General features: G+C 48.4%; 1 protein-coding gene across 1 annotated transcript; it reads right to left on the bottom strand.

Annotated features, from left to right (window-relative positions):
• Nucleotides 1-445: 445 nt before the first annotated feature.
• On the bottom strand, nucleotides 446-21,544 carry SSH3 (slingshot protein phosphatase 3). Its single transcript, XM_081876901.1, has 14 exons — nucleotides 21,221-21,544; nucleotides 16,052-16,089; nucleotides 13,549-13,738; nucleotides 10,924-11,042; nucleotides 9,655-9,726; nucleotides 6,763-6,828; nucleotides 6,344-6,538; nucleotides 5,565-5,658; nucleotides 5,163-5,291; nucleotides 4,343-4,389; nucleotides 3,904-4,050; nucleotides 2,940-3,140; nucleotides 1,875-2,310; nucleotides 446-1,650 (listed from the first exon to the last, which is right to left on the bottom strand). Exons 1-14 carry the CDS (start codon nucleotides 21,284-21,286, stop codon nucleotides 1,147-1,149), a joined length of 2,304 nt encoding a protein of 767 aa, XP_081733027.1. The 5' UTR covers nucleotides 21,287-21,544; the 3' UTR covers nucleotides 446-1,146.
• Nucleotides 21,545-22,543: the final 999 nt, after the last annotated feature.

Below are 22,543 nucleotides of genomic sequence, written 5' to 3'. Positions count from 1 at the left end.
TGCTTACGTGTAATGAAACCAGGCTCGCCAATTCTCCCTGGGATTCGTCACCACTCGGAGAAGTTGGGGCGAGTGTGACTATGTGCTTTGCTGTCTGCACACTCTACTGGTCACATGGTGAGCTGCGCCCTCATTCTGCATAGGTAAAACTCAGCTCACGGCATGATTGAGGAGCTCACAGAAAACTGATTCTGCAAACAGCCAGATGTTGTGGGATTCTTTACTGACCCGTTGTTCCACCTAACGCAAATGGCCAGCTATTACCACGCAGCCACACTGTCTTTAACAGAGCCCCACAGCTGTGTGGATACTGAGTAGCCTAGCCAGAGGAAAATACTGTCCCCCATTTCCCTCCCTCAGGTAGGCGAGTTTGTGGTCACAGATTAGGTCCCAAGCATTAGGGCACACATTTCAAAGAAAAGGACAAGACCAGAGTTCCAGCAAGTGGAAAGTTAACCAACTCTTTTATTCCCAAGCAGAGTGAAGCTGGCAATGGCACAGTGGTTGCGTATGTGTGTGCAAAAGTAAACAGGGGGCATTTCTTCCCCGGTTAGGATCACAGTGAGATACTACTTCCCTGGCCCCACCTCATAAAGCAGGGATGTGAGGAGCCCAGAGCCCTCCTCATGTGCTGGACTACTCTCATCATCTCTGACCATTCACCATGCTGGCAGGGCTGGAGAGAGTTAAGAGCCCAGCGACATCTTGGGAGGCCACAGGGACCCCCACGGCTTTAACAAAGGGTAGTGTCATCAAAAGTGAGTTGAAAGAAGAAGCAGAAGTGCCCTGCAGTATAAATCTTGGAGCTGTGCAGTCTTCAAGGCCATTTAGAGGTCTGAAATAAGTGGATGGGACAGAGCCCCATAAGAGCGCTGGTTGCCCCCCAGTGCAGTTCCATAGCTATGGAAAGAGATGGAGAGCCTGTGAAGCACTATAGTCTCTTAAAGGGATGGTCTCCCTTCCTCCTCTTTCCTGCCCTTCTCCCAGGCAGCTTTAAATTGCCACTTCCCACACCAGCTGCCAATAGTGCTTCAGGCAGAGGAAAGAAGCCCCCAACAATAGGAAGTGAACCTGTTTGCCCTTCAGGGCTCCATTTATCACTCCACTTATGAACAGAAGAAAGGAGGAAATGCCACAGCAAAGGTTTCACCCTGAGTTGGGGTCCATGTCTACGCTGGCCTGGCGAACCATCCGCCGGGACCGGGAGCAGGGCAAGGAAGAACAGAGGGCAGTGCTTTCCTCAGGTTTGGATTCCTGAGGAGAAGGGGACCGGAGCTTGTCTGGTCCTTCGGGATCTGTGTGTCCCTCAAACTCCTTGGCCCGGCTCACCACCAGGGCAGCATCAGCCAGCTGAGCCACAGAGAGCCGGTGTTGTAAGGCGGGCCTGCGGCCAAATGGGACAGGGCCCTCCATGCGCTGGACAACTTTGCGCACCCTGCCTGGTGCTGGGTAGTACGAAAGCTGCTTGCAGACATGGCGACGTCCCCGGTGAGCCCTCCGCCCGCGTCGCCTGGCCCTGCGACCCTGAGCCTCCTCTTCCTCTGGCAGTGGCACCTTTGCTGTAGAGTCTGTTCCTGACACAGAATTCTCTTCATTTTGGGGAAATGGCTCAAAGGTCACAGTCTTCTTCTTTTCATCATGAAGAAATACCTGTTGGAGGAAGAAGAGGTAGATTGAATGAGGGCCAGCAATTACAAAGGATTTTTCTTCATCCTGCCTCTACCATTCATCTTCGCATTAGCTGAGGTTTCAGATCCACTGATTTATGCATTGCCATTTTTGTTTCCCTTGTATGCCTTGAGGCTCCATTATAAGTTCCCTTACTCTTTCCACTTGCCTCTCTCTGGAAGCATGCCCTTACATGACCCTCTTACCTCTTCCTCAGCAGCGCACTCTGGTACAGAGATGTGGCGTTCTGGGCTGTCCATTTCACTGATGCTGCGCATGACAGCATAGAGATTGATGCGTTCCCGTCTGAGCGTGGCTGGCTTCTCTGGCACTCTCATTGTAGCCAGGTGTCTTCGCACTTCCTCAGCTCCTGAGTCATCCGATGCCCCAGGTTCTTCTGTGGCCTGAAGACTGAGCCTGGGACTATCAGGAGGGTCCACAGGATGGTGAGGTTCTTCAGGAGGTTCCCGCAAAGGACGAAAGCAATACTGGGGGGTTGTCACTGGCTCCTCTGGTTCTTCTTCTGAGCTTAAAGTCTCGTAGTATGGGCTTCCTGAAGGATCACTGCTGGCATCACTTATATCTGGAGAATCTTCTGAGTGGGCATCTCCTGCCTTTTGTTCCCATAGGCTGCTGTGTCGGCTGCGTAGTAACATGAGGTGAACAATGTAAGAGATTATTCAGCAAGGAATGCTAAATAAAGAGCCAAATAAAGAATGGACTTTGAATCCAGTAAGTTACAGTGAGAAGCATTAATTACACATATTAAAGATAATCACAATGTCTATTTAATTTTTGCTGCACTGTTAGTGTGGGACAATTTTGCTATCAGTGTCTCCCTGTTTAAGATTAAATATTGTGTGCCTAACAATACGAAACAGCCCTTTTTAACTGGAAGAAGTGCTTTGGAGTGGAAGTTGGAAATGGAGCAGTTTGCATGGATGCCGGATCTTTTCCTTGCCACTCTTTGGCACCCCCATCATTTTTTTCCACACAGAATCTTTCCTGTTTGCCTTTTCACACAGGTGCTTAGAATCCCAGGAAGGGGAGATCTTCTCTGATCCCAATAGCCCCACTGAAAGTAGATTTTCCAGTCTAAGAGGATCATCATGCTGTTGCATGTAACATGCAGTTTGGCCCTTGGACAATAACAACAAAGTCTTCTGCTGTGGTCTGATCAGGCTGGTCAGCTGCAGCTCCCATCAGTCTCCCTTGCCCTCCCCACATACATACACAGTGATCAGACCTGCTCTCCCTCCCCTTGGATTTACCTTGCGTCCAGAATGCCCTGGTAAAGCTCCAGCTGTCTCATGAATCCTGGATTGGGGTGGACAATTGGGCGTCGTTCCCGTACATGGGAAAGGGCCTGCTCAAGTGACCACCCGTACTCCTTCATGGCATATGCAATCACTGTGGAGCCAGAGCGGCTCACGCCCATCTTGCAGTGCACCAACACCCGAGAGCCTTGTGCCCTGTGGGGAATGAATATTTGCTATAAGCAGGGCTACAGCATCACACAGGACAGTCATGAAATTCAGCATCCAGTTGCTGTACCCTCACCCAAGAGTAGGATACCCCAGCTTCCTGGCCTAACTCAACACTTGCCAAGGCACAGATTAGCTATATTATGCTGAGGCCACTCTGCTGTGATCATGATGAATCCAAGTGAGTGACTATCATTGCTGCTTGGAAAACATTATGGTTGTTCAACAGCCAGTGTGGTGTAGTGGTTAGAGTGCTGGGAGGAGATGGATGAATTCAGCTGCTTGCTCTTCCAAACGAGTAACTGGGTGTGTCAAATCTGACAGAGATCAAAAGCTAGGAACTGATGGCATCGTACTTCTTAATGAAGTAGGGGGTGTATTGGGGCAACCCAGTCTGATGGGATTATTATTATTATTATTATTATTATTATTATTATTATTATTATTACCAAGGGCTGTGCCAAATTCTCACCTACAAAATATTCTGGGGTGAAAGGAGAGAATGGGTTGACAGTCCTACCTGGTATCACAGGCCCTCTCAAACAACAGCTGACATTTCATTCAGGGAGGTGGGGGCTTTTTGTGGCAAGAGCCCTTCTCTTCTACCTCAGCCCTTGGATTCCCACTGAAAAGCCCATTTCTGTGCCTGCAATCCCGTTGACTAGCTGGGGACCATGTTGGTAAGCCTAGCTTGCAATACACGAGTGCTGCAGCTGAAATCACAGCTACCATCTTGGTGTCCACTTCTCACCAGGCAGCTGAAATGAAGTTGTAGGTTTCCTTCCAGTGTGGCAGCAGCTGTGAGGTTTCCTCATCGTAGAGCCGGACATTCATGTACGTAAAGTGCTCTGGGAAGAAGTTGTCGATCTCACGGGTGACATTAAGGATGTGGCTGACCCTGTAAGGCAAGGCAAGGAGTAATCAAGAATGTGAGCAGCTCTTTTTCACCATGTTTTAAGCATGGCCACAACTAACTAAACCATGTCCCATTTCCTAAACATCCCCCACTGCAGTTGCTCAGTATCTCAGAGTCGGGTTGGAATGCATAGTAGAAATCCCTTCTGACTAGAAGGCAAGTTTACATGGAGAGGTGTGGCAAATGGTCATCTCAGTGTCCAAGGAATCCAGATCAGATGAAGTTCCCGAAGGTACTACTCTTGCTCTCTGAGCAGCATCTTTTGGTGACATACCTGTTCCTTTGAAGCTCCTCAAAGTTGGCTGCATTCCATTCAGATCCCTGGGACAAAAAGGAACAACACCATGCACAGAGCTCAGTCCCAGGCGAGTGCAAATAGTTCACAAACATTCAGCCATCCTGCAATTGCTCATTAAATACGCAAAACCGAATACGTTTATCCAAATCATGTGGTAGAGTCCCTCCTAGCTTATACCATTGCAGACTGGGCAGGTGAAGGAACTGAGGTTTTGAATATGCACCCAACAGGAAAAATTGCCAGCATGTAGAAAGACAGCAGAGAGTCATCTTTCTGATGTGCTTGGTTGTGATTTTTATGTGAGGGAGCAACTGTGAACCGCCCTGAGACCTACAGGTATAGGGTGGTATACTAATTTAATAGCACCTGTCCAGTTTCTTAGGTCAGCTTCCAAGGCTGTTCTGTACGTTCCACCACCTGTTGAGGCTAGACTGATGGCCACCAAAGATGGAGCCTTTTCAGTGCAAACCATACGTTTAGGATTGCAGCCTTAGCTCCTTGCTGTGATCTTCAACTTTGTATGAAGTAAAGAATATAAATCTGCTGCCCTATGCTATCTCTCAAGAAGGCCCTGTAGGTAGTATAAGGGAGAGGCTTTACAGGGGGCTTTGCTTCCTCTTATGGTGGAAGGGAAGGCAAAGCCTGGAGGCCTCAAAATAACAGCAAGGCTTCCATCTTCCTGCCATTCCAGGAAAGAATTTTGAGGACTCTTAAGTTGAGAGGAGGGACTGCCATTTTTAGGGGCTTGGAGCTCCAGTCTGCTGGCATCATGGATCCCTCTCCTGTACTTCCTCACCAAGTAGAGATAATCAAAAATCCTGGAGGGCCGATCCATCTGAGCCATAATGAGAAGCATTTCATTGTCAATAAACTCCTTATAGTCGTTCAGGCTCCGACCGGCTCTCCGCTCCAGTTCTGTACGGATCTGCAGGAAGAGAGGGAGGGAGCTTGTGGGTGCCTGTGGTCGCTTTTGAGCCTGGCTGCTTTTTAATGACACGCCCATTCCCTGTCCCTCACCCATCACTCCAACCCCTATACATACCCCTGCTTTCCCACATTCCCTTCCCAGTCCCTGTTTTACATACCTTGCTCCCATACCCTCTCTCTCTCACACACACACCCTCACACACGTCTCCATTCGCTCACATTCTCTCTCCCCCGCCCCCTCCTCCCTCACCCCCTTGGCCCAACATCCCACCTCCTTGGAGGTGATGTTCTCCAGGTCAGTGGTGGCCATCACCTCACGCAGCTTGGCCCGGATCATCCGCTCTGTCATCTCCTGTGCTGTCGGCCTGAGGCACAGAGACGGAGGGTCGGCAAAGCTCTTGGCTCGCCAGACTCTGCCCCAGACACCATGGCATGCCTAGAGCATCCCTCCCCCATTGGCAGTAGGGTTACAAATCTTGACACCGTGCCAAAGCTTTGCATTTCCCTAGATAGCTTTTACGCATTTGTAAATGTGCTCGTTCATTTATTGCATGTATATCCTGAGCTTCCTCTGGGGGGCCTTAAGGATTACTCCCCCCACACACCTCAATTTTATCCTCACAAGTTGCTGTGAGGTAGGTTAGGCTCTGACTGACCCAATATCACCCTGTGAACTCAATGGCTGGGTGAGAATGTTAACCTGGGTCTCTCTCAAGTACTAGTTTGGTACCCAAACCACTCCACTCCAGTGCACCACAAAAGGTGATGCTACGTACCCTGAACTGGGGGTGGGCTTCTGCTCTGATCAGCATCTCCCTCCCTCCCTTATTATTACAAAAAAACAAAACCAAGGACCCTTCCCTTTCATGACCTACAGAAGAAGAACTTTCTGCACAGTAGTCCCTAAAACTGGCTAGCAGGGCCACCTGAAATGTTTGTGCTTTGGACTACTGCATGGTATCGAGTTCCACCTTGGAACCACTGCAGCTCTGCTGACTACATCATTCACAGCCTATAACCAGCCCTAGGAGGGGAAGGGCCATCACTGACTGGTCAGAGAAGGCTGCAGGAGAAGTGGGCCGCACAGATTCCAAGTCGGACATGGCTAGCCATTCATTAATGCAGCTCTGCTCAGAGTTCACAGCCTTCTGATACCACTCGGTCCAGCTCAACGCACTGCCTCCTGGGAAATGGTTGTTGCAGATGGCTTCGCTGCATGCCTTGTGCAGCACTTGCAGCGCTGACCTGAGAGCAGAGATGACAATCAGACATCAGAGATGCACTAAAAAAATCCTCTGAAGGCTACCCCTGCCATCAGAGAAATGCACATCTCTCTTCCCATTTGCCTCCATAATGCCCCTCTCCCAGCCTACCAAAAGCAAGAGTGGCAACTATATCCTTGTTCCCCACATTCATCCTTTCCCACACATGTCCTTGCACTTTTCACCCTACCTGACAACCTTGCTTACCACATGGTCTGGACTGAAATGGGCTTAAAGATACGGGTCTGCCCCCCAGACGTCACACTGAAGCCCCTGGGGAAAGAGAAGGGGAGAGCAGTGGTAACTTGGGAATGCTCCACCTGAGATGCAGATATACGGAAAGAGGCAAATAACAATGCAGTACTTGGCACGGTTGTGAAACTAGTTTGAGATCTTCCATGGTGCCAGGTTCCATTTGTAAGCAAAAAAGAGAATCTGATCCTTTTCTGCTCTTGAGATCTAAAAGTCAGGATGATGTTGCTTCTTGCCTTGTGCAATGGCAACAACCTTAATCTACGCATTCTAGAAAGGATGGCGCCAGCTGAAGTCAATATTTTAGGTACGCTTCATCTGCACTGCTTAATCCTTCTAAAAATTCTCAGCCTTAGCAAATAAATTATTCTTCTCTCATTCTAACCATAAAGTTTTCTGCAGGGGACAAGTTAAATATGGAAAATTCTAACAACTCTACTGAAACCAGGCCAGTTGTCAGGCCCCACTGATTTAGTCTGTGATTACTTTTCCTCAGGAGGGGGCGGGGAGCCAGAAAAGTAAGTTGCAAAGCAATATCTGTGTAACTCTGGAAGTTAAACAGACAATTGTATTTTATGTGCGGTATTACAATGAGGCCTGTATTGTGGGTTTGCCCTTCAGCTGTTGGAATGCTCCTGTGACTTTCCTGACTATGCAGTGTAAACTAGTGTGGAGTTTCAGGGAGCTATTGATTTCCCTTCTGGACAAGGAAACCTGAAAGTCTAATTGCTTGCAGTTGTGGTTTAGTGACTGGCCAGTGTCCTGTTTGAGGAGTTCTGGTTTTTTTGAAATGGCAAATGCATTGTCTAACATGACTGGGGTGCGTGGGGACTGAAACAACAGCATGGGCATAGCCAAGGGGGGCAGCTTCCCCTCTAGATCAAGCAAAACAATAGAAATACTTAACTGACCAATCACATTGGTTCTGCCGCCCCAAAAAAATCCTGGCTACACCCATGGGTAACAGCTCTTGGCACTGATAGCTATTCTGTTTGCTCCAGTGAGGTCCTAATTGTGAGAATGACAATCTACAGCAGTGTTTCCCAAATTTGGGTTGCCAACTGTTTTTGGACTACAACTCCCATCATTCCTACCTAGAAGGACCAGTGGTCAGAGACGATGGGAACTGTAGTCTAAAAACCGCTGGAGACCCAAGTTTGGGAAACACTAAGCTAAAGCTTTAACTACAAAGTTGAAGGTTTTCAGTTAAAGCCTAGGTCTGTGTCCCTGGATTGTAGTGCTTAGGTCTGCATCACTGTGGGACAGGCACATTTTGCAAGGGAGGTGTGAGGATAAATACTTTCTAAAACCTTGTTCACCTGAAAATGACCTACAATACAGCCACTACTGAAGATGGAACACAGTCAGTAGGACTGGCTGTTGGACATCCAGGCTGGCCCTAGTCAAAGGAGTTCTCTTTGAGTTGCCTGCTGAGAAATGTGACCGGTGCATAATATTCATGGCAGATTTGATCCCATAACCCTGACTTTAATAAATCCTGGTCAGACACAGTGAATATGAAGTCTGTGGGCATGCTCCAGTGAAGAGTTAAGTGGCTTAAGCTTGCGGTGGGTTGTGAACAGTTGGCCATACCATTAGCCAGGGCGGTGGATTGCCTCAGGCAGCAGACTTAGATTGGCACTGAAGGGTGGCAAAGAGTCTGCTTTTTATTTATCTATTTTTTCTTTGGAAGGTACAATTTGGATTTATGTATTTTTTTTGCCTGAACCCCCAAAATACATTGTATAAACCCTAGTTAGCCCTCCATCATCATCATCTAGTTACAGGTAGGTAGCCGTGTTGATCTGCCGTAGTGGAAACAAAATAAAATTTTTTTCTTCCAGTAGCACCTTAGAAACCAACTAAGTTTGTTATTGGTATGAGCTTTTGTGTGCATGCACACTTCTGCAGATACACTCAATGTATCTGAAGGTGCTACTGGTCTCTAAGGTGCTACTGGTACTACTGGAAGGAATTTTTTTATTTTGTTATCATCATGATCATCACCATCATAATTTATTTATACCCCGCCCATCCGGCTGCGTTTCCCCAGCCAATCTGGGCGGCTCCCATCAAATTAAAAACAGAATAAAACATCAAACATTAAAAACTTCCCTAAACACGGCTAATTAAGGCCCAGGGGTCCATCTCTTTGCTCTTTTATCCCAAAATATGGCCACTCAAGGCCTTTGTGCCTCAAGCTCAACCACCTTCAACTGCCTGAAGCTCTCCTGCTAACTCAGATGACTCTGCCCTTTACCCCCTTTTGCCCCTTATGCCTAGAACTGTTCTCCAGGAAACCTGTGTGAAGTAGACCTTCTTGGATTTCCTTCAAAACATACCTTTCCTGTGAAAAGTTTGGCATGAACACACATACCCTAGTCCTCTTCCATCATGGAACCAAACACAAGAATGACTCACTGAAATAAAGCTGTGCACATTACTGGTGCTACATAGCTATTATTAACAACAACAACCATAAAATGAGACACAGCATGGGGCAGGCTCTCAAGGAGCCTTTTTAAGAAAAAGAGACCATGCAGTAAAGAATGGTTGGTTTCCACTTAATACAGGAGGGAGAGACAGCAAAAAAACCAAACCCTCCCGTAGCTATTCAGGATGTAAGTGCTTTGTAGTCTGTGGAGACCATTTTCAAGTCAGATGAGAGAGCAGGCAGTGTTGGTGAAACTGGGTGAGGAGAAAAATAAACACACACCAAAAAAATGGCCTCTCACTATCTCAGTCTGTTTGAGTATCCTAGTTTGTTTGCAAAGCACAAAGCTTATATGAGGATTACTATTACATGGAGCATTGTGGGTGCCTGGTGGGGTTAGGTCTGTCTCTTACCCATCGCCATCAAGGAAGACCTGAGTGTCACTCCACAGCGGAAGCACCATCCCCAGCGTGCAGGCAGCCGAGCTGGGAGGCAAAGAGAGAAGAGATCAGGTAGCTACTGAAGTGGTTACTATAGTCCATGGGTAGGCAAACTAAGGCCCAGGGGCTGGATCTGGCCCAATTGCCTTCTCAAACCGGCTTGCGGATGGTCCTGGAATCAGTGTGTTTTTACATAAGTAAAATGCATCTCTGGGTTATTTGTGGGGCATAGGAATTCGTTCACCACCACCCCAATATAGTCCAGCCCCCCACAAGGTGTGAGACAGTGGACTGGTCCCCCCCCCCCCGCTGAAGAAGTTTGCTGACCGCTGTTATAGTCCCTGTGCTTGTCCTACAAACCTTCCCCATTCACCCCATCTGCACTCGCCTCTTAACCTGCTTTTTCAATAGCTTGATCAGCATTGTAAAAATCACTGATAGCAAAGCCAAGCAAGCATTCCAGAGCTGTGACAGAGGTGCTTGGCGAACTGCACTGCTATCTTCCATTCAGCTCCTTGATTTGGACATCTTCCTGCGGCATGCTCGAGTGCCTGTGCCCTTACTGAATACATAAACAAAGGTTCTTCTGGAGCACAGACATTGGGAATGGGGTGGAGAGGAAAGACTGGGTGAAGGGTTGCCAAACCAGTTCGACCAGGGAGTAAAATACATTAAGGAGTTTAGATACACACAGACAGAGAAGGACAGAAAGAAAGCACTCTGAAGCAAAGATGCTTTTGATAAGGGTTTTGAATAAACATAATGTAGAGAGAAAAGGGGCTGTGTTCTTCCAAGTGCATTTTCTTGGAAGCATGCCCCATTAATTTCAGCGGAACTTGCCTTCAGCTAATGGTAATTTGGAACACAACCTTGGTTATTGAAGCAGAGAATGTTGCCTGTTCCCTATGCATGTTTGTTCAGAAGTAAGATCCACTGCGTTCAATGGGGCTTACTTTCAAGGAAGTAGTGTGCATCAGCCTGTAGTCTAAGAGACTTCCAGCACAAACCTAGTCATGTCTACTCAGAACGAAAGTCCTATATAATTAAATGGGGCCTATTCTCAGGCAAGTGGGTCAAGAATAGCAGCCTTATTGGGTATCTCATTTTGGTCCAAGCCTTGGTGAAAGACATCATACAGAAGATACAAGGCAGGACAGTATAGACTGCTGGAAGCTTTCTAGCTTAGAAGTGCCTGGGCCCCACCCCTTCTGCATCTTCTTGCTCCTTCCCTTGTCCTCTCACCCTTCTTCAGGGAAGTCAACTCCCAGCAGCACCATCTCATTCTTGCTCTCCACCTCTGCTGCTGACACAACCAGCAAGTACCGGATCCGGTGAGCTCGAGCCGACTCCAGCCTCACAGCCTGGAGGAGGGAAACAAACATACAGTCCTTGCAAGACTGTCCTTGTGTGTGTCACCTCCACACATATGACAGTAAGATTCCACCACAACTGTTGGTGGTGCATTTGGCAGATGCAGGGATAGTTCTTTGTTTAGCACCACCAGCAACTTCTGAAAAAATATTCCATGATTCCTGAGACCAGTGCCATAGCTAAGTGTCATATTGTTACTTGCGTGGAAATAACATAAGATAGCAACTTGGGATAATCCAAGTAGGCCTAAGGAGTGCCCCTTGTTTCTTGTCAGTAGTCATTTGTGCACTTTTCAGTACAAGAAAAAAGGTTTTGAGGAGAAACTCCATTTACATTTATCCAGAAATAAGTGCGTCACATTTTCATCTCTGAGCCCAAGAGCCCTGGCACTGAGGTTCTCAAAGCTATTAAATCATCCACTGAAAATCATATTATACAAGGCTTTTAGCACAAAATCATTAGGAAAATAGAATGGGAGTTTCAGAAAAAGGCCCCCCACCCCTAGATTAAGTGAATGCAGTTTGGCATCGTGTGGTAGGATCAGAGGGAAGAGCCTCTGGACCTAAGTGTTATGGGAGTGTTTTTCATATTTTTCTGCACACTTTCCACATTGGCAAATGCCATAGTAGTTTTGCCAAGGGGTTTGGGGCATGTTCTAGGAAGACACACACAGAGAGGGAGCAGGGAGTGTTATTGTGGACCACTAGACAAGCATATGAGACCTCAGTATTGACTTGCTTGAACTGAGAGTATACTGGACAGATGCACGTTTATTTATTTAATTCTCCATTTTCCACACTGCAAGGGAAGATCCGCAGTGGGGAGCAAGCTATCTTTTAGGGCAGCTTGTCTGCTGCTACTGAACTTCCGAATGAGCCACGTCTGCTAAGCTCCCGAGAACATCAGCAGCTACCAGAAAGCAGCATGAGAACCGCTGCCTTCAGGAGCTGCCCAGGTACTTGGAGGCTGTTGTGACTCACTCTCTAGAAAAGAAAGAAAACCCAGCACATGCTACTTTGGAAATCTCCCAGCAGAGTCCCCAAAGCCAAAGCCGGGATCAGACTCGGCAGAGACGCCAGCTCTGGCTGTCTGCCCAAGAGAGCAAAAGCCCCGCAGGCCATAAATGGGGAAGTGGCTGCAGCTCCCGGCTGAATGTCTGCCTGAAAACCACATTCCTCAAGGAGAGGAATCCCTTGCCGCCCTGCTCTGAGCCTCCAGAAGCGTGGACAATGAGGCCCTCAGAAGCCAGGGCTCTCCAGCACAGAGTTTTGCAGCAGGAAGGCAAAGCGGAATCAGTTTATCACAGGACTCCCAGGCAACAGGCAACACAGATTCTAGAATCGCACCAAGAGGAGGAGAAAGGTGAAGATCAAGGTCAAGAGGAAGGAGTTAATAGTCGGGTGTGCACTCCACAGACCAGCTGAACTAGCCTGGGAGAAATCTGGGTCACTAAGGCGTTCTCACTGAGGCAGTAAACTTGTGCCCTTTCAGGCTTCAGGTGCGATCCCACGATGGAAGGATTCAGTCGTGTGAATCCCACCCACAGCCTGAAGTGATACTGTCTAGACACAGGTTTACTGCCTCTTAGAACTAGGCCGGAGCCTGAGGGCACACACCTCCCTTTTCTGAAATATTGTCTGCAGAAAATAGCCCTCTTTCATTTCAGAACAGTTGTCTCTTGTGGCACGGCTTGCCTAACCAGGCCTGTAGGACAGCAGCAAGGCACACTGGGTACAGCTGGTGATTCTGGATAGGAGGGCAGGAAAGCACTTATGCCATTAAGGAAAGGAATCCCACTAACATACATTTAAAGCACAGCTATACCATCTTAATAGTCACAACTTCCCATGGAAGCTGCAATAAATAAAACAAATGCTCTGTGGTGATGAGGTTGTTATTGTATTTGTTTGTTACTGTGCTGTGTATTTTTTGTGTTTTTATATTGTAAATCACTCTGTGATCCTCGGATGGGGGGTGGTATAGAAATTTAATAAGTAATAAACAAATAGTTTACCAATCACAGACCTATAGTAAACAGCACCAACCTACAGGGCTCTTTGGGGTGGGTGAAGCCATGTGCTTTAATTGTAATCTGTGGGTGTTACTACAGAAGGTCAACTCTGGTAGATAAGATCATTTGATGAACAGAATGAACCTTAAACTGGCCTGGCTTGGCAGCAGAAAGCTGGAATATTTTTTGTTCCAATAGTAAGCAATGCTGAGCCAGGCAGGGAAGGGAATTTGCCCTGAGTGTTGGGCCTTGGCAGGGTTGAGTGGGTGGAAATGGAGACCGTGCTGATTCCAGAACAGGAGGAGGGGAAAGGGCAAAGACCCTGCCCCAAGCATGCTCTTTTACAAGGCAGTAAAAACACTGAACTCCATAACTGCCTGCTCCAGACTCTTTATCCGAAGAGGCACATTTTGTGGTCAGGCCAATTGCTTTCCTGTCTCTTGTCATCCACACTCTGCCGTATCTCCCTGCCCTCACAGTCTCACCAGCCGGATGCTGTCTTCTGGCCGCATCAACCCCACCATTTGCTGTAAGTGCAGCTCCTGTTGTTCAGCTGCGGCATTCTCACTCTTAGGCTTGTGGTCCAGGGGGGTGGCTGGGCCTTCCTGCACAGACTCCAGCTTTTCTTCTTCCTGCAGGAGCAAAGCAGCTCCTTTGACCATGACGAAGCTGTGGCTGAAAAGGGAAAGAAATGGAGATAGGTAGAGAAACCCTCTTGCTCCAGAAGGAGAGCTTGCCCCATTAAATCCTTCCTCATTCCAAGGGGGAATGTAAGAAGCTGCCTTACCCTGACAATGATTCATTGAATTGAGCATTTTCTACACTGTTCAGCAGCAGCAGCTCTCTAGAGTTTCAGGCTGGGAATCTCTCCCAGTCCTACCTGGAGACGCCTGGGACTGAACCCGAGACCTTCTGTATAAAAGGAGGTGCTCTACCACTGAATTACGGCCCTTCCCCATGAACGCTTGGGAGCAATTTGCAATTACAGAACAGTCACAAAATCTGAAGTAGTCCAAGAGAGGCAGGCCTAGCCATCAAGGCAAACTAAGTAGGCTGTGCTAGCTAGAAGTCTTAAGGCCTATTAAATGTATACAGAGGTGGCAGAATATTGAAAAATCACATCAGATTTTAAAATAAAATGTTGAAAAACGTTGACTCTAAGGAATAGATAACCAATATTAGCTATACTCAGCTGGAATACAAGCAAGCATTTTAGAAATTGCAATCTCTTTTTTTAAAAAATGTCAACATTGATTTATTACCTACTTTTATATATAAAAAAGTGTAAGGCATTCCCCCCAAGACTGCCCTTAGCCTTTTCAAAATATATTTTTAAAACTATTTGCCAAATCTCTGCTTTTTAATCAGAGATGTGTGCTCTAAAAATTACCACCAACCCCTGACAAATTAGACAGAAAGGCTATGACACTCCCTACATGCTACACACTAGCGTGTTTAACAGTGCTCCCATCATTTTTTAAAAAGCAGAGATTATCTAGGGGAAGCGATTTAGAATGGAGGAGCAGTAGGGGAAGTGGGCAGTAGCCGTTCCCCCAGCCATTATTTCTCTGTTCACCTCACCCCCCCTGCCCCACCTCAGTGCAGAGTTCAAAGGTGTTTGAAAAGATGGCAAGTTCCATTACAGAGGACGATGGAATTGGATCCTTCCAGTTCACCAGAATTAGAGATCTTTCTAGTATACTGTACATTTATATTTAATGCACAGTATCCTCCCATGTATTCATTTGGTGCACATTTTCCATTGCAAGATAATTTATCCTGTTCCCCACTCTTCTTTGCAAGGTTTTTTCCTCTTTTCAGAGCAACAAACATGCAGTTGTTATGCTTTTGCTGCACACAATCTTGTCTCAAGATTGCACTTCTCTTGGGGAAATGTAATTCTTCCCTCCAATGCAACTGGGACTGCGGTATACAATTTGGTTTTGCAAATGTCATGGGATATTAATGAGGAACACAAGTCTCTCCTCCTCCTCACCGCCAAACACCCACATCAGTTGGTTGCTGTGGCTCAGACATTGATAACCTTGAGTTTGGATTACTGCAGTGTGCTTTATGTGGGGCTGCCCTTAGCTTGCCCTGCAAGCTGCAACTGGTGCAAAATGCAGCAATTAGACAGCTCACCGGGGTGCCTTATCACATGCATATTATACCACTCCTAAAGGAGCTGCATTAGCCACTGACCCAGGTTTAAGGTTTTGCTTTTGACCTATACTGCCTTAACAGTTTGGGACCTGAAGGATCCCCTTCTCCTTCTTGCTCATTACAATCAGCTATGGCACACTTTTTATGTGTGTTTGGCAGTAACCAAGAAGACTCTTCTCTGTGCAGGCACCCTCTCTTCTTTCAGTTTAAAAAGGCACCAGAATATGCTCCTAAATGTTTGCTGCTTTCTGATTCCAGAGTATGGTATCACAATTTAAATATATTCTGGGTCACTGTTGTCTTTTTAACTTGTAGCTTTTTTAACATTTAGTTTGTTGTGACATCTTTTGTAGTACACCACTTTGGATACTTCATGAAAAACAGGGTAAAAATTAATCAACTATTTTTTTCCTGTTTGAACTCCTACACTATATTTTTCTAGTACAGGGGCTCTTGGTGCAGCACTAGTTGTTTTTTTAAAGTTAGAAGAAGAAGCAATGCTCCACCTTCCTGCACCGCCACTACCCACTGCACTGTTTTGGAATATTTATACTCTCTTCCTTCTGCATTTCTTCACAATGTAGCTCCAGCATTGGAACCATCTTTTAAAAAATAAGTTGCAAAGTGCAGCTTCCCCCCACCCTAATGCTTTAAGGGGGGGATACTATGGTGCTGGGTTCCTGCTACTGGGAGTAACACACTAAATCCATTTTTTTTTTTTAAATAAATTGTGTGAAAAAGCCCAGAAGCTGGTTTGGGAGGACCCTGGTCTTTTTCTTTGTATGTATGTGTGAAGGGACAGGATTACAAAGGCTAGCTCCTTACCGTCGCTGCAGCTGTCTCTTCCGAGGAACATCTTCATCCTGCAAGGGAATTCCAGGTAGATCAGTCACTGCTGATCCAGAGCAAAGAAGAAGAAATCTCCTGCTCCAGATTAAACAATGTTCTAAGCTTCCGCACATGTGGCACCAATCTCCTAGACACGGTCATTTCTACCAAGGGCTGTCCCAAGGCATTTTGCTTCCTAAGCCAAAGGGGCAAGATGCCGCTCCCCTTATTCCATATGCAGAAGCCAACCAGGCAGGCCCTTGAATATCACCTGAACAGTGGAGACGTGACAGCATCCTCCCTTGGATCTGAGGGCAGCAGGCTAGTTTGAGAGCTGCAAGGCAGATCGCATGGCACACTCAGCTCTGTTTGCTCTGCACTGCTCAGCAAATGCTGCCCATCTTATTTTGCCTAACGGTAGAGGTGGCCCTGCCACCAAGGTCTTCCAGAGGTAAGCAAAGAAGGGGGCCCTCAGAGGGCTTTTTTTCCAGCCGGAACTCTCCGGAACTCAGTCCCGGCACCTCTCAGGTGGGCACAATTGCCATTCTAAGAGAATGAGGGAGGTGTTTGTGGAGAGTTCCAGAACCTCTTTTTCTAGAAAAATGGCACTGACTCCTCAGAGGGCTAAGCTGGCTGGGAAACTGCCAGACTTGCACTGTCATGCCTCTAGCCAACTGGGGACTCCCACCCCAGGCCTCAGACAAGCTCTGCATGGGCCTGGGGATAAAACAGTTTGACCCAATTAAATCACTGAGGCTTTTACCTTGGTGGGACTTGGGAGTGATAACAGGCTGCCTTTCTTTTAAGTGATGAATAAGTTTATTTGTCTAGACCACAAAGCCATAACATACAGCAATACACAAACATTGTAAATGCAGGCTGTAAAACCATAAAATATTCTACCATTTATTATTAAAATCATCTACCTCATGCACAGCTGAAATGTTTTAAGCTCACGCTTGCCAACACAAAAAGGCATACAAAGAACGTACTGCTGGCGAGCACAGGTTTAAGGGCTTCTCCACACTTGTCTTCCCCCTGCTCTTTTCCAGGGACAGTCAGTGCTTCCAAAATACCTGTCCAAGCAACTTTTTTTTTTTGTTCCAGAGCTTTCCCTGCAAAACCTGCTCTTTAGTATTCAGTCAGAGCACATGTCAATCTGCAGAAAACCAGAATTGACATTTGCTCTGATTTCAGAGGGAAAGCTCCGTAGCAAGAAAGAAAAAAAAGAAACACACTTGGACACAGAGCTTTGAAGCACAGACTTGTGCCTGGAAAGAGTGGGGCAAAAGGTAAGAGTGGAGAAGGCCCAAGTTCTGGCGGGCTACACCCATGGCTGGGGCAGGTGGCTGGCGTCTTCCATAGTAACTTCAGAGCGATTCCTTTATACCAGAAGAACCAAACCACCTCACAATTGTGTTTGCGCTGTTGGCTCTGCCATGGAAAAACCCAGCATGACATAATTGCCACAAGCACAGAACTGTCATGCCACCTCTGATCCCGAACATCAACAGGACTTCCATACAGGGCTCTGTATTTTACAGGCCCCAACCGACAGCCTGACTTTGTGCATTGGTGTTTGTTTTGGATCATTTTTTATTATTTCAGAAGAGAGAAGAACCGAGTCTAAGCACTGAAGCCTAAGGTCTTGGAAGCCTTGCTCAGCCTTCTGAATTCTGCAATTTCACAAGCAGGTTCCCAGTTTATCTCAGCACCAAAAGGGCTAGAGATGTTCTCTTTTTATGGGGGGGGGAGTAAAAGAAAGAACCCCAAATGTCTCATCATGCAGCTAATCAAATACTAAGGTTGCATGCTACAATTAGACACAGAATGAGAATCATCCCCCTTCACAGAAGCTGGCTTGGTTCTCAACCTTATTTGAAAGAGATGTTGAAGTAGCTAGCCTTTCATTATGGGCCTACAAGCAGCGGCGTAGCGTGGGTTGTCAGCATCCGGGGCAAGGCAAGTAATTTGCGCCCCCTAACCTGGGGCAAGGCAAGTAATTTGCGCCCCTAACCCCTAACCTGCCGCCGCTGCCAGCTTCTTCTTGCTGCTGCCTGGGCTGCTGCCATGGGGCTCTGCTACAGCCTGCGCCCGAGGCTCTTTGGCGACTCCGGAGGCGGCGAGCGCCCCCCCCAGATGTTGCGCCTGGTGCAGCCGGCCCCCCCTGCACCCCCCACGCTACGCCACTGCCTACAAGTCAGGGCTGGATCTGGGACCTATGGGCAACAGATTCCAGAAGAATGCCATTTTCCTACCTCCAATTTCTTGTCTTCGTGTCATTACAAAAAACACTTCAGAACTGAACAGAAGGTCACCATATTGATTTTCACTTCAGGTGGAAAACCAGGGCTGGCTCTACAGTGAATATGGGATTCTGCCATAAAAGGGATGCTTTTGTAAACCTGCTGGTTCTTGGCCTATATAAGAAGCTAGAACACTTGCTGAAGACAAAGGTGACCAATTAATAACAATCATAGGATTGTAGAGTCGGAAGGGACCCTGAGGATCATCTAGTCGCCAGTATTATTATCCCTGCACTGTAGATGGTGGGGCTGAGGCCAAAAGAGAGTGGCTTCTCCAAAGCTACAAAATGAGTTCCCTGCTAAGGCAAGGGTCAAACCAAGGACTTTGCAGCTCAAGCCGTTAGCTACTACACTAATTCTTAGCATTCTGCGCCAAGCCTGGACATCTTATGTCCCACTAAGCTGAGTGTTCCCTGCGGACCACATCTATGGGCTGAGAGGTGCTCTCCACCATGTTTTTTTGTAGGTCCATATCCCATATAAGCAAGAAACTAGAAGATTAATCAAGCCTTGTGTGTTTTACAATCTGCGATTGGTGGTCTGTGTTTGCCCTGGTGGATCACAAGCTGCGCAGACCTGCACAATGTCACAGTTTCACAGCTGAGGGCTGGTGGGTGGGTGGGAATCCAGCTTAGAAATACACAGTGTGGTTCCATTTTAGGACACTGCTAGACTCCCGTCTCCTTGGAATGGTTGCAAATATTTTCCTGGAGCGGCCTTGAATTCAGGCTCTTGCATAACCTTATCTATGTGATTCCCAGTCTGTTGGCAATTTCCTGTGACATTTTTAAGCATGGAAAAAAACACAAACCTTATCCCTGCCACTTCCTAATTGCCAGCTCCTTGCACAATATCTAATTACGCTTGAAACGCAATCAGCCCAGCAAACTGCCAAGCTTGGGGTGTGAGAACTCTGGCGCTAGGCACCCCAGTGCAAAGGGACACAGAAGTATCCCAGGGTTGATGTTCCGGGGTGGGGAAATCTTGCTTTTCTGAGGCTATTATGCAAGGGATATTTTTTGCTGCCTTCCACGGCCCCTGACGTTGCAATCTGCAAGGAACCGGCAGGAAGTAGCAAGTTGCGAAACTCCCTGACAAGTCACTTATTAATGCCCAGTTCTCCTACACAGGATCCTGAGCTGTCAAGAGCTGATTAGAGGAAGAAAGGGGGAAGGAGTAAGGACTGGGGAAAGCAGATCTGTGGGGACCCAAGCAAGGAAAGGCAATTGACCACTGTGGCATGCGTTTGACAGGCTTCCTTACATGGAGAATTGAGAGAGTTGATCAGGGAGGGAAGGAATCCCACAATAAGGCATCCTGTGTGGGGCAGAGAGGCTCAGGCCAAAGGAGATGAAGGGGCGTTTACCAGCTGGCCCCTGCTCTCTACAGCAGTCGCAATGAGGAGGGACTGTGAAGCTCCAACATTCTGGCTTCACGCAGCCAGATTATTCCACTCTATATGAACCCCACATTCCACCCACCCACCCAGGAAGGCTACGAGTTGTGCAAGCACCCAGCCCAAGGAAGATGCTGGTAAAATGCCTCCAGCATACCTTTCTGTGGATGCCACATACTCAAGATCATGCCTTTGTATGCCTCTCCTGCATACAGGCAACCCAGAACGGTTTACAGTAAGGTTACCAGATGTCCCCGTTTCAGATTTACAAATCAGTCCCTTGACAAAATCCACTGAATTTGACTGAAGTTGAAACGTGTCCCTGGATTCATTGAAAAAAATCTGGTAACCTTAGTTCTGTAGCCACAGCTACCAGCACAGAGGTAGTTGCTTCTGCTTGGACATTTTAATACTGCTCCATAAGAGGTGTTAACATAGGAAGCTGCCTTAGACCAAATTAGACCATTGGCCCACCTAGTTCAATATTATCTCTACGTGGTCTGGCAGTGCCTCTTCAGGGTGTCAGGCAGGGGACATTCCCAGTCCTGCCTGGAAACTCTGGGAATCGAACCTACAGGCGGAGCAGATGCAGTCTAGAACATAAGAAGAGCCTGCTGGATCAGGTCCAAGGCCCATTTAATCCAGCATCCTGTTCTCAGTGGCCAAACCAGATGCCTGCAGAAAGCCTCCAATCGGGGCAGGACAACAAGAGCAGCTGAGGTTTCCAGCAACTGGTATTCAGAAGGATGGAGGCAGAACAGAGCCATCATGAGGATCTACAGGCCTTCCCCTACAAATGATGGCTTAAAAAACCCCAAAAAACCCCATCCTTTTGACACTCTGTGACTTACACTGAATGCAAATATGACAGAACAGCTAAGTGGAGTTCGTGTTTCAGGTTGAGACTGGCCCACCTTGAGTGGCAAAGGCGGGAAACACGAGTCCCTGATGCAGCAGGTAAAGAAATCCTACATATAATAGTGGAAGACCGTCGTTTTCTTTCCCTATCCCACTCCTGCTACTGCTTCACCCCAGGGAGCTCCCTCTACTGGGAAGAAGAGACTAGAGACACGGGGAAATCTGTTGCCTGATCTTTGGCGCTTGGGCCCCCTTCTCTGCGCAATACCGCCCCCCCACCCCGCGCAAGCCAGTCCTCCTTCCGACAGCGCCCCTGCAGGGAGGTGCGAGAACAAACGGCCAGATCCTTCGGGGCCAAAATGGTGCAAGGTGCAGTCGCTTGCACAGCTCAGCATACGGCTTGCAATGGGAGAGAGAGGTGGCGAGAACGGGGCACACGATGGCGCAGCCGTCGAAACAGCACCCCCCGCCAGCCCCAGAAAGGGGATGATGGATCGCAGCCGTGCCTGAAAGAAGAGCCGCTGCTGTGTGGGTCCCGTCGGGGGATCAGGGTGGGGTTCTCTTGGGGCGGCTTGAGGCTGGGCTAGAAGCGGCGTGCGAGCTCACCTTGCTGCCGGTGGGTGTCGAGTGGCCGCTCCCCGACGGGGAGCGACAGACGGTCACCAGCGCCATGCGCGGCTTGCTGCGCCCTTCCTCCGCTCGCAGCGCGCGGGGAGCCGACGGGGAAAGATCGTGCCACTCGGCGCCGCTGCCGCCGCCGCTGCAGACAGCCTCCAGGGGGCGGGCGTGCCCAGCCTTCCGCGCACTCCCTGGGTCACGCCAGGGTGGGACCTGCCGGCCGTAAACTTTCTTCTCCTGCACCCGGCCGCCTTAACCAGGAAGCTCAAGGATGCTGCGCGGCGGAATCGCGCACGTCCTTGGCGGGAGGCTCTTAAAGGAACCAGCCCCAAGACGCGGGAGGGTTTTCCCCAGCCGGGAGCGGAGGTGGGAGGAGCGTCGGGCTGCTCAGGGCTCGCTTCCCCAAGCCGCAATGGCACCCTTCCATCACAGGGGCCAAGGCTCAGCCCCGGCACCTATTCGGAGTGCTGCTAGGCTTGCGTATGGTGGGAAGCGGGGTAACAAGCGCCTCTGAGCAGAGCAGAAATATGGGGGGTAAGCCCCGACCCACATAATCGATCACATGGCACGCACAGTATTTGAATGGCAAAGCCCATCAACTTCTTTTTTTGGGAGGGGGCGCTCAAATATTTTATAAAAGGGGGGCGGCGAAGGGACCACAGCGGCCCCTAGGAGTTGGCTCTTATGCTTCTGAGGATGTGCAGAGGTTGCTGCAGCTGCTGTGAGTGTTGGTGCAGCCGTGTGAAACGGAGGAGGCTCTCTTCCCGTTGTGGTCTGAACATTAGGGAGGGCGGCGGGCACCGTGTTTGTTCGTTTGTTTTCATGCATGCAGAGTTAAAATCTCAGGTAACACCAGAGTCGGAGCTTAAAATGGAAACCTAACGCCTTGCCGCTGCTGCCAGCCCCCCCCCCCCGCATATTGCTACAATGACTCAGCAGGTGGTCGAGCGAAAAGCCGAACATCAGAGGCTGGAGAAGCAGCACAGCGCCCCCCCCCCATCAGTCACGACGGCCGCATGGAGCCCACTGCCACCCCCGCTGCATATCGGGATCCAAAAAGCAGCCTTCCTAATCCATAGCACAGCTACCCACAAGCACAGCCCTGCAAACATCGCCAGCTGCTGATACCGCCGGGCCAGGCTATCGAAGGTAAAAGTAAAATTGTTCAGAACTCAGCAGTGCTGAAATTCTAAACGCTTCGGATATTGCGGAAGGCTGCCAGCAGACGACCTAGATAGACACCCAGCCCTTCCCCCTAAAAGCTCAAATTGCTAACCAGTTCTCATTGGAAGCAGTTTTGATCCAAAGCAT

The sequence above is a fragment of the Podarcis erhardii genome (genome assembly GCF_964252035.2).
Source record: "Podarcis erhardii genome assembly, chromosome: 1".
In the NCBI taxonomy this organism is placed as follows: domain Eukaryota; kingdom Metazoa; phylum Chordata; class Lepidosauria; order Squamata; family Lacertidae; genus Podarcis; species Podarcis erhardii.
Note: the sequence above shows the minus strand (reverse complement) of the source record. Positions and strands in the feature narration are given on the sequence as shown.

Coding starts and splice junctions, on each gene's coding strand:
- SSH3 (XM_081876901.1), bottom strand. CDS start 21,286: ATGGCGCTGGTGACCGTCTGTCGCTCCCCGTCGGGGAGCGGCCACTCG. Junction 13,739..16,051: donor AAGAGACAGCTGCAGCGACG/GTAAGGAGCTAG, acceptor TTCCCTTTTCAG/CCACAGCTTCGTCATGGTCA. Junction 2,311..2,939: donor CAGGGCATTCTGGACGCAAG/GTAAATCCAAGG, acceptor GTTACTACGCAG/CCGACACAGCAGCCTATGGG.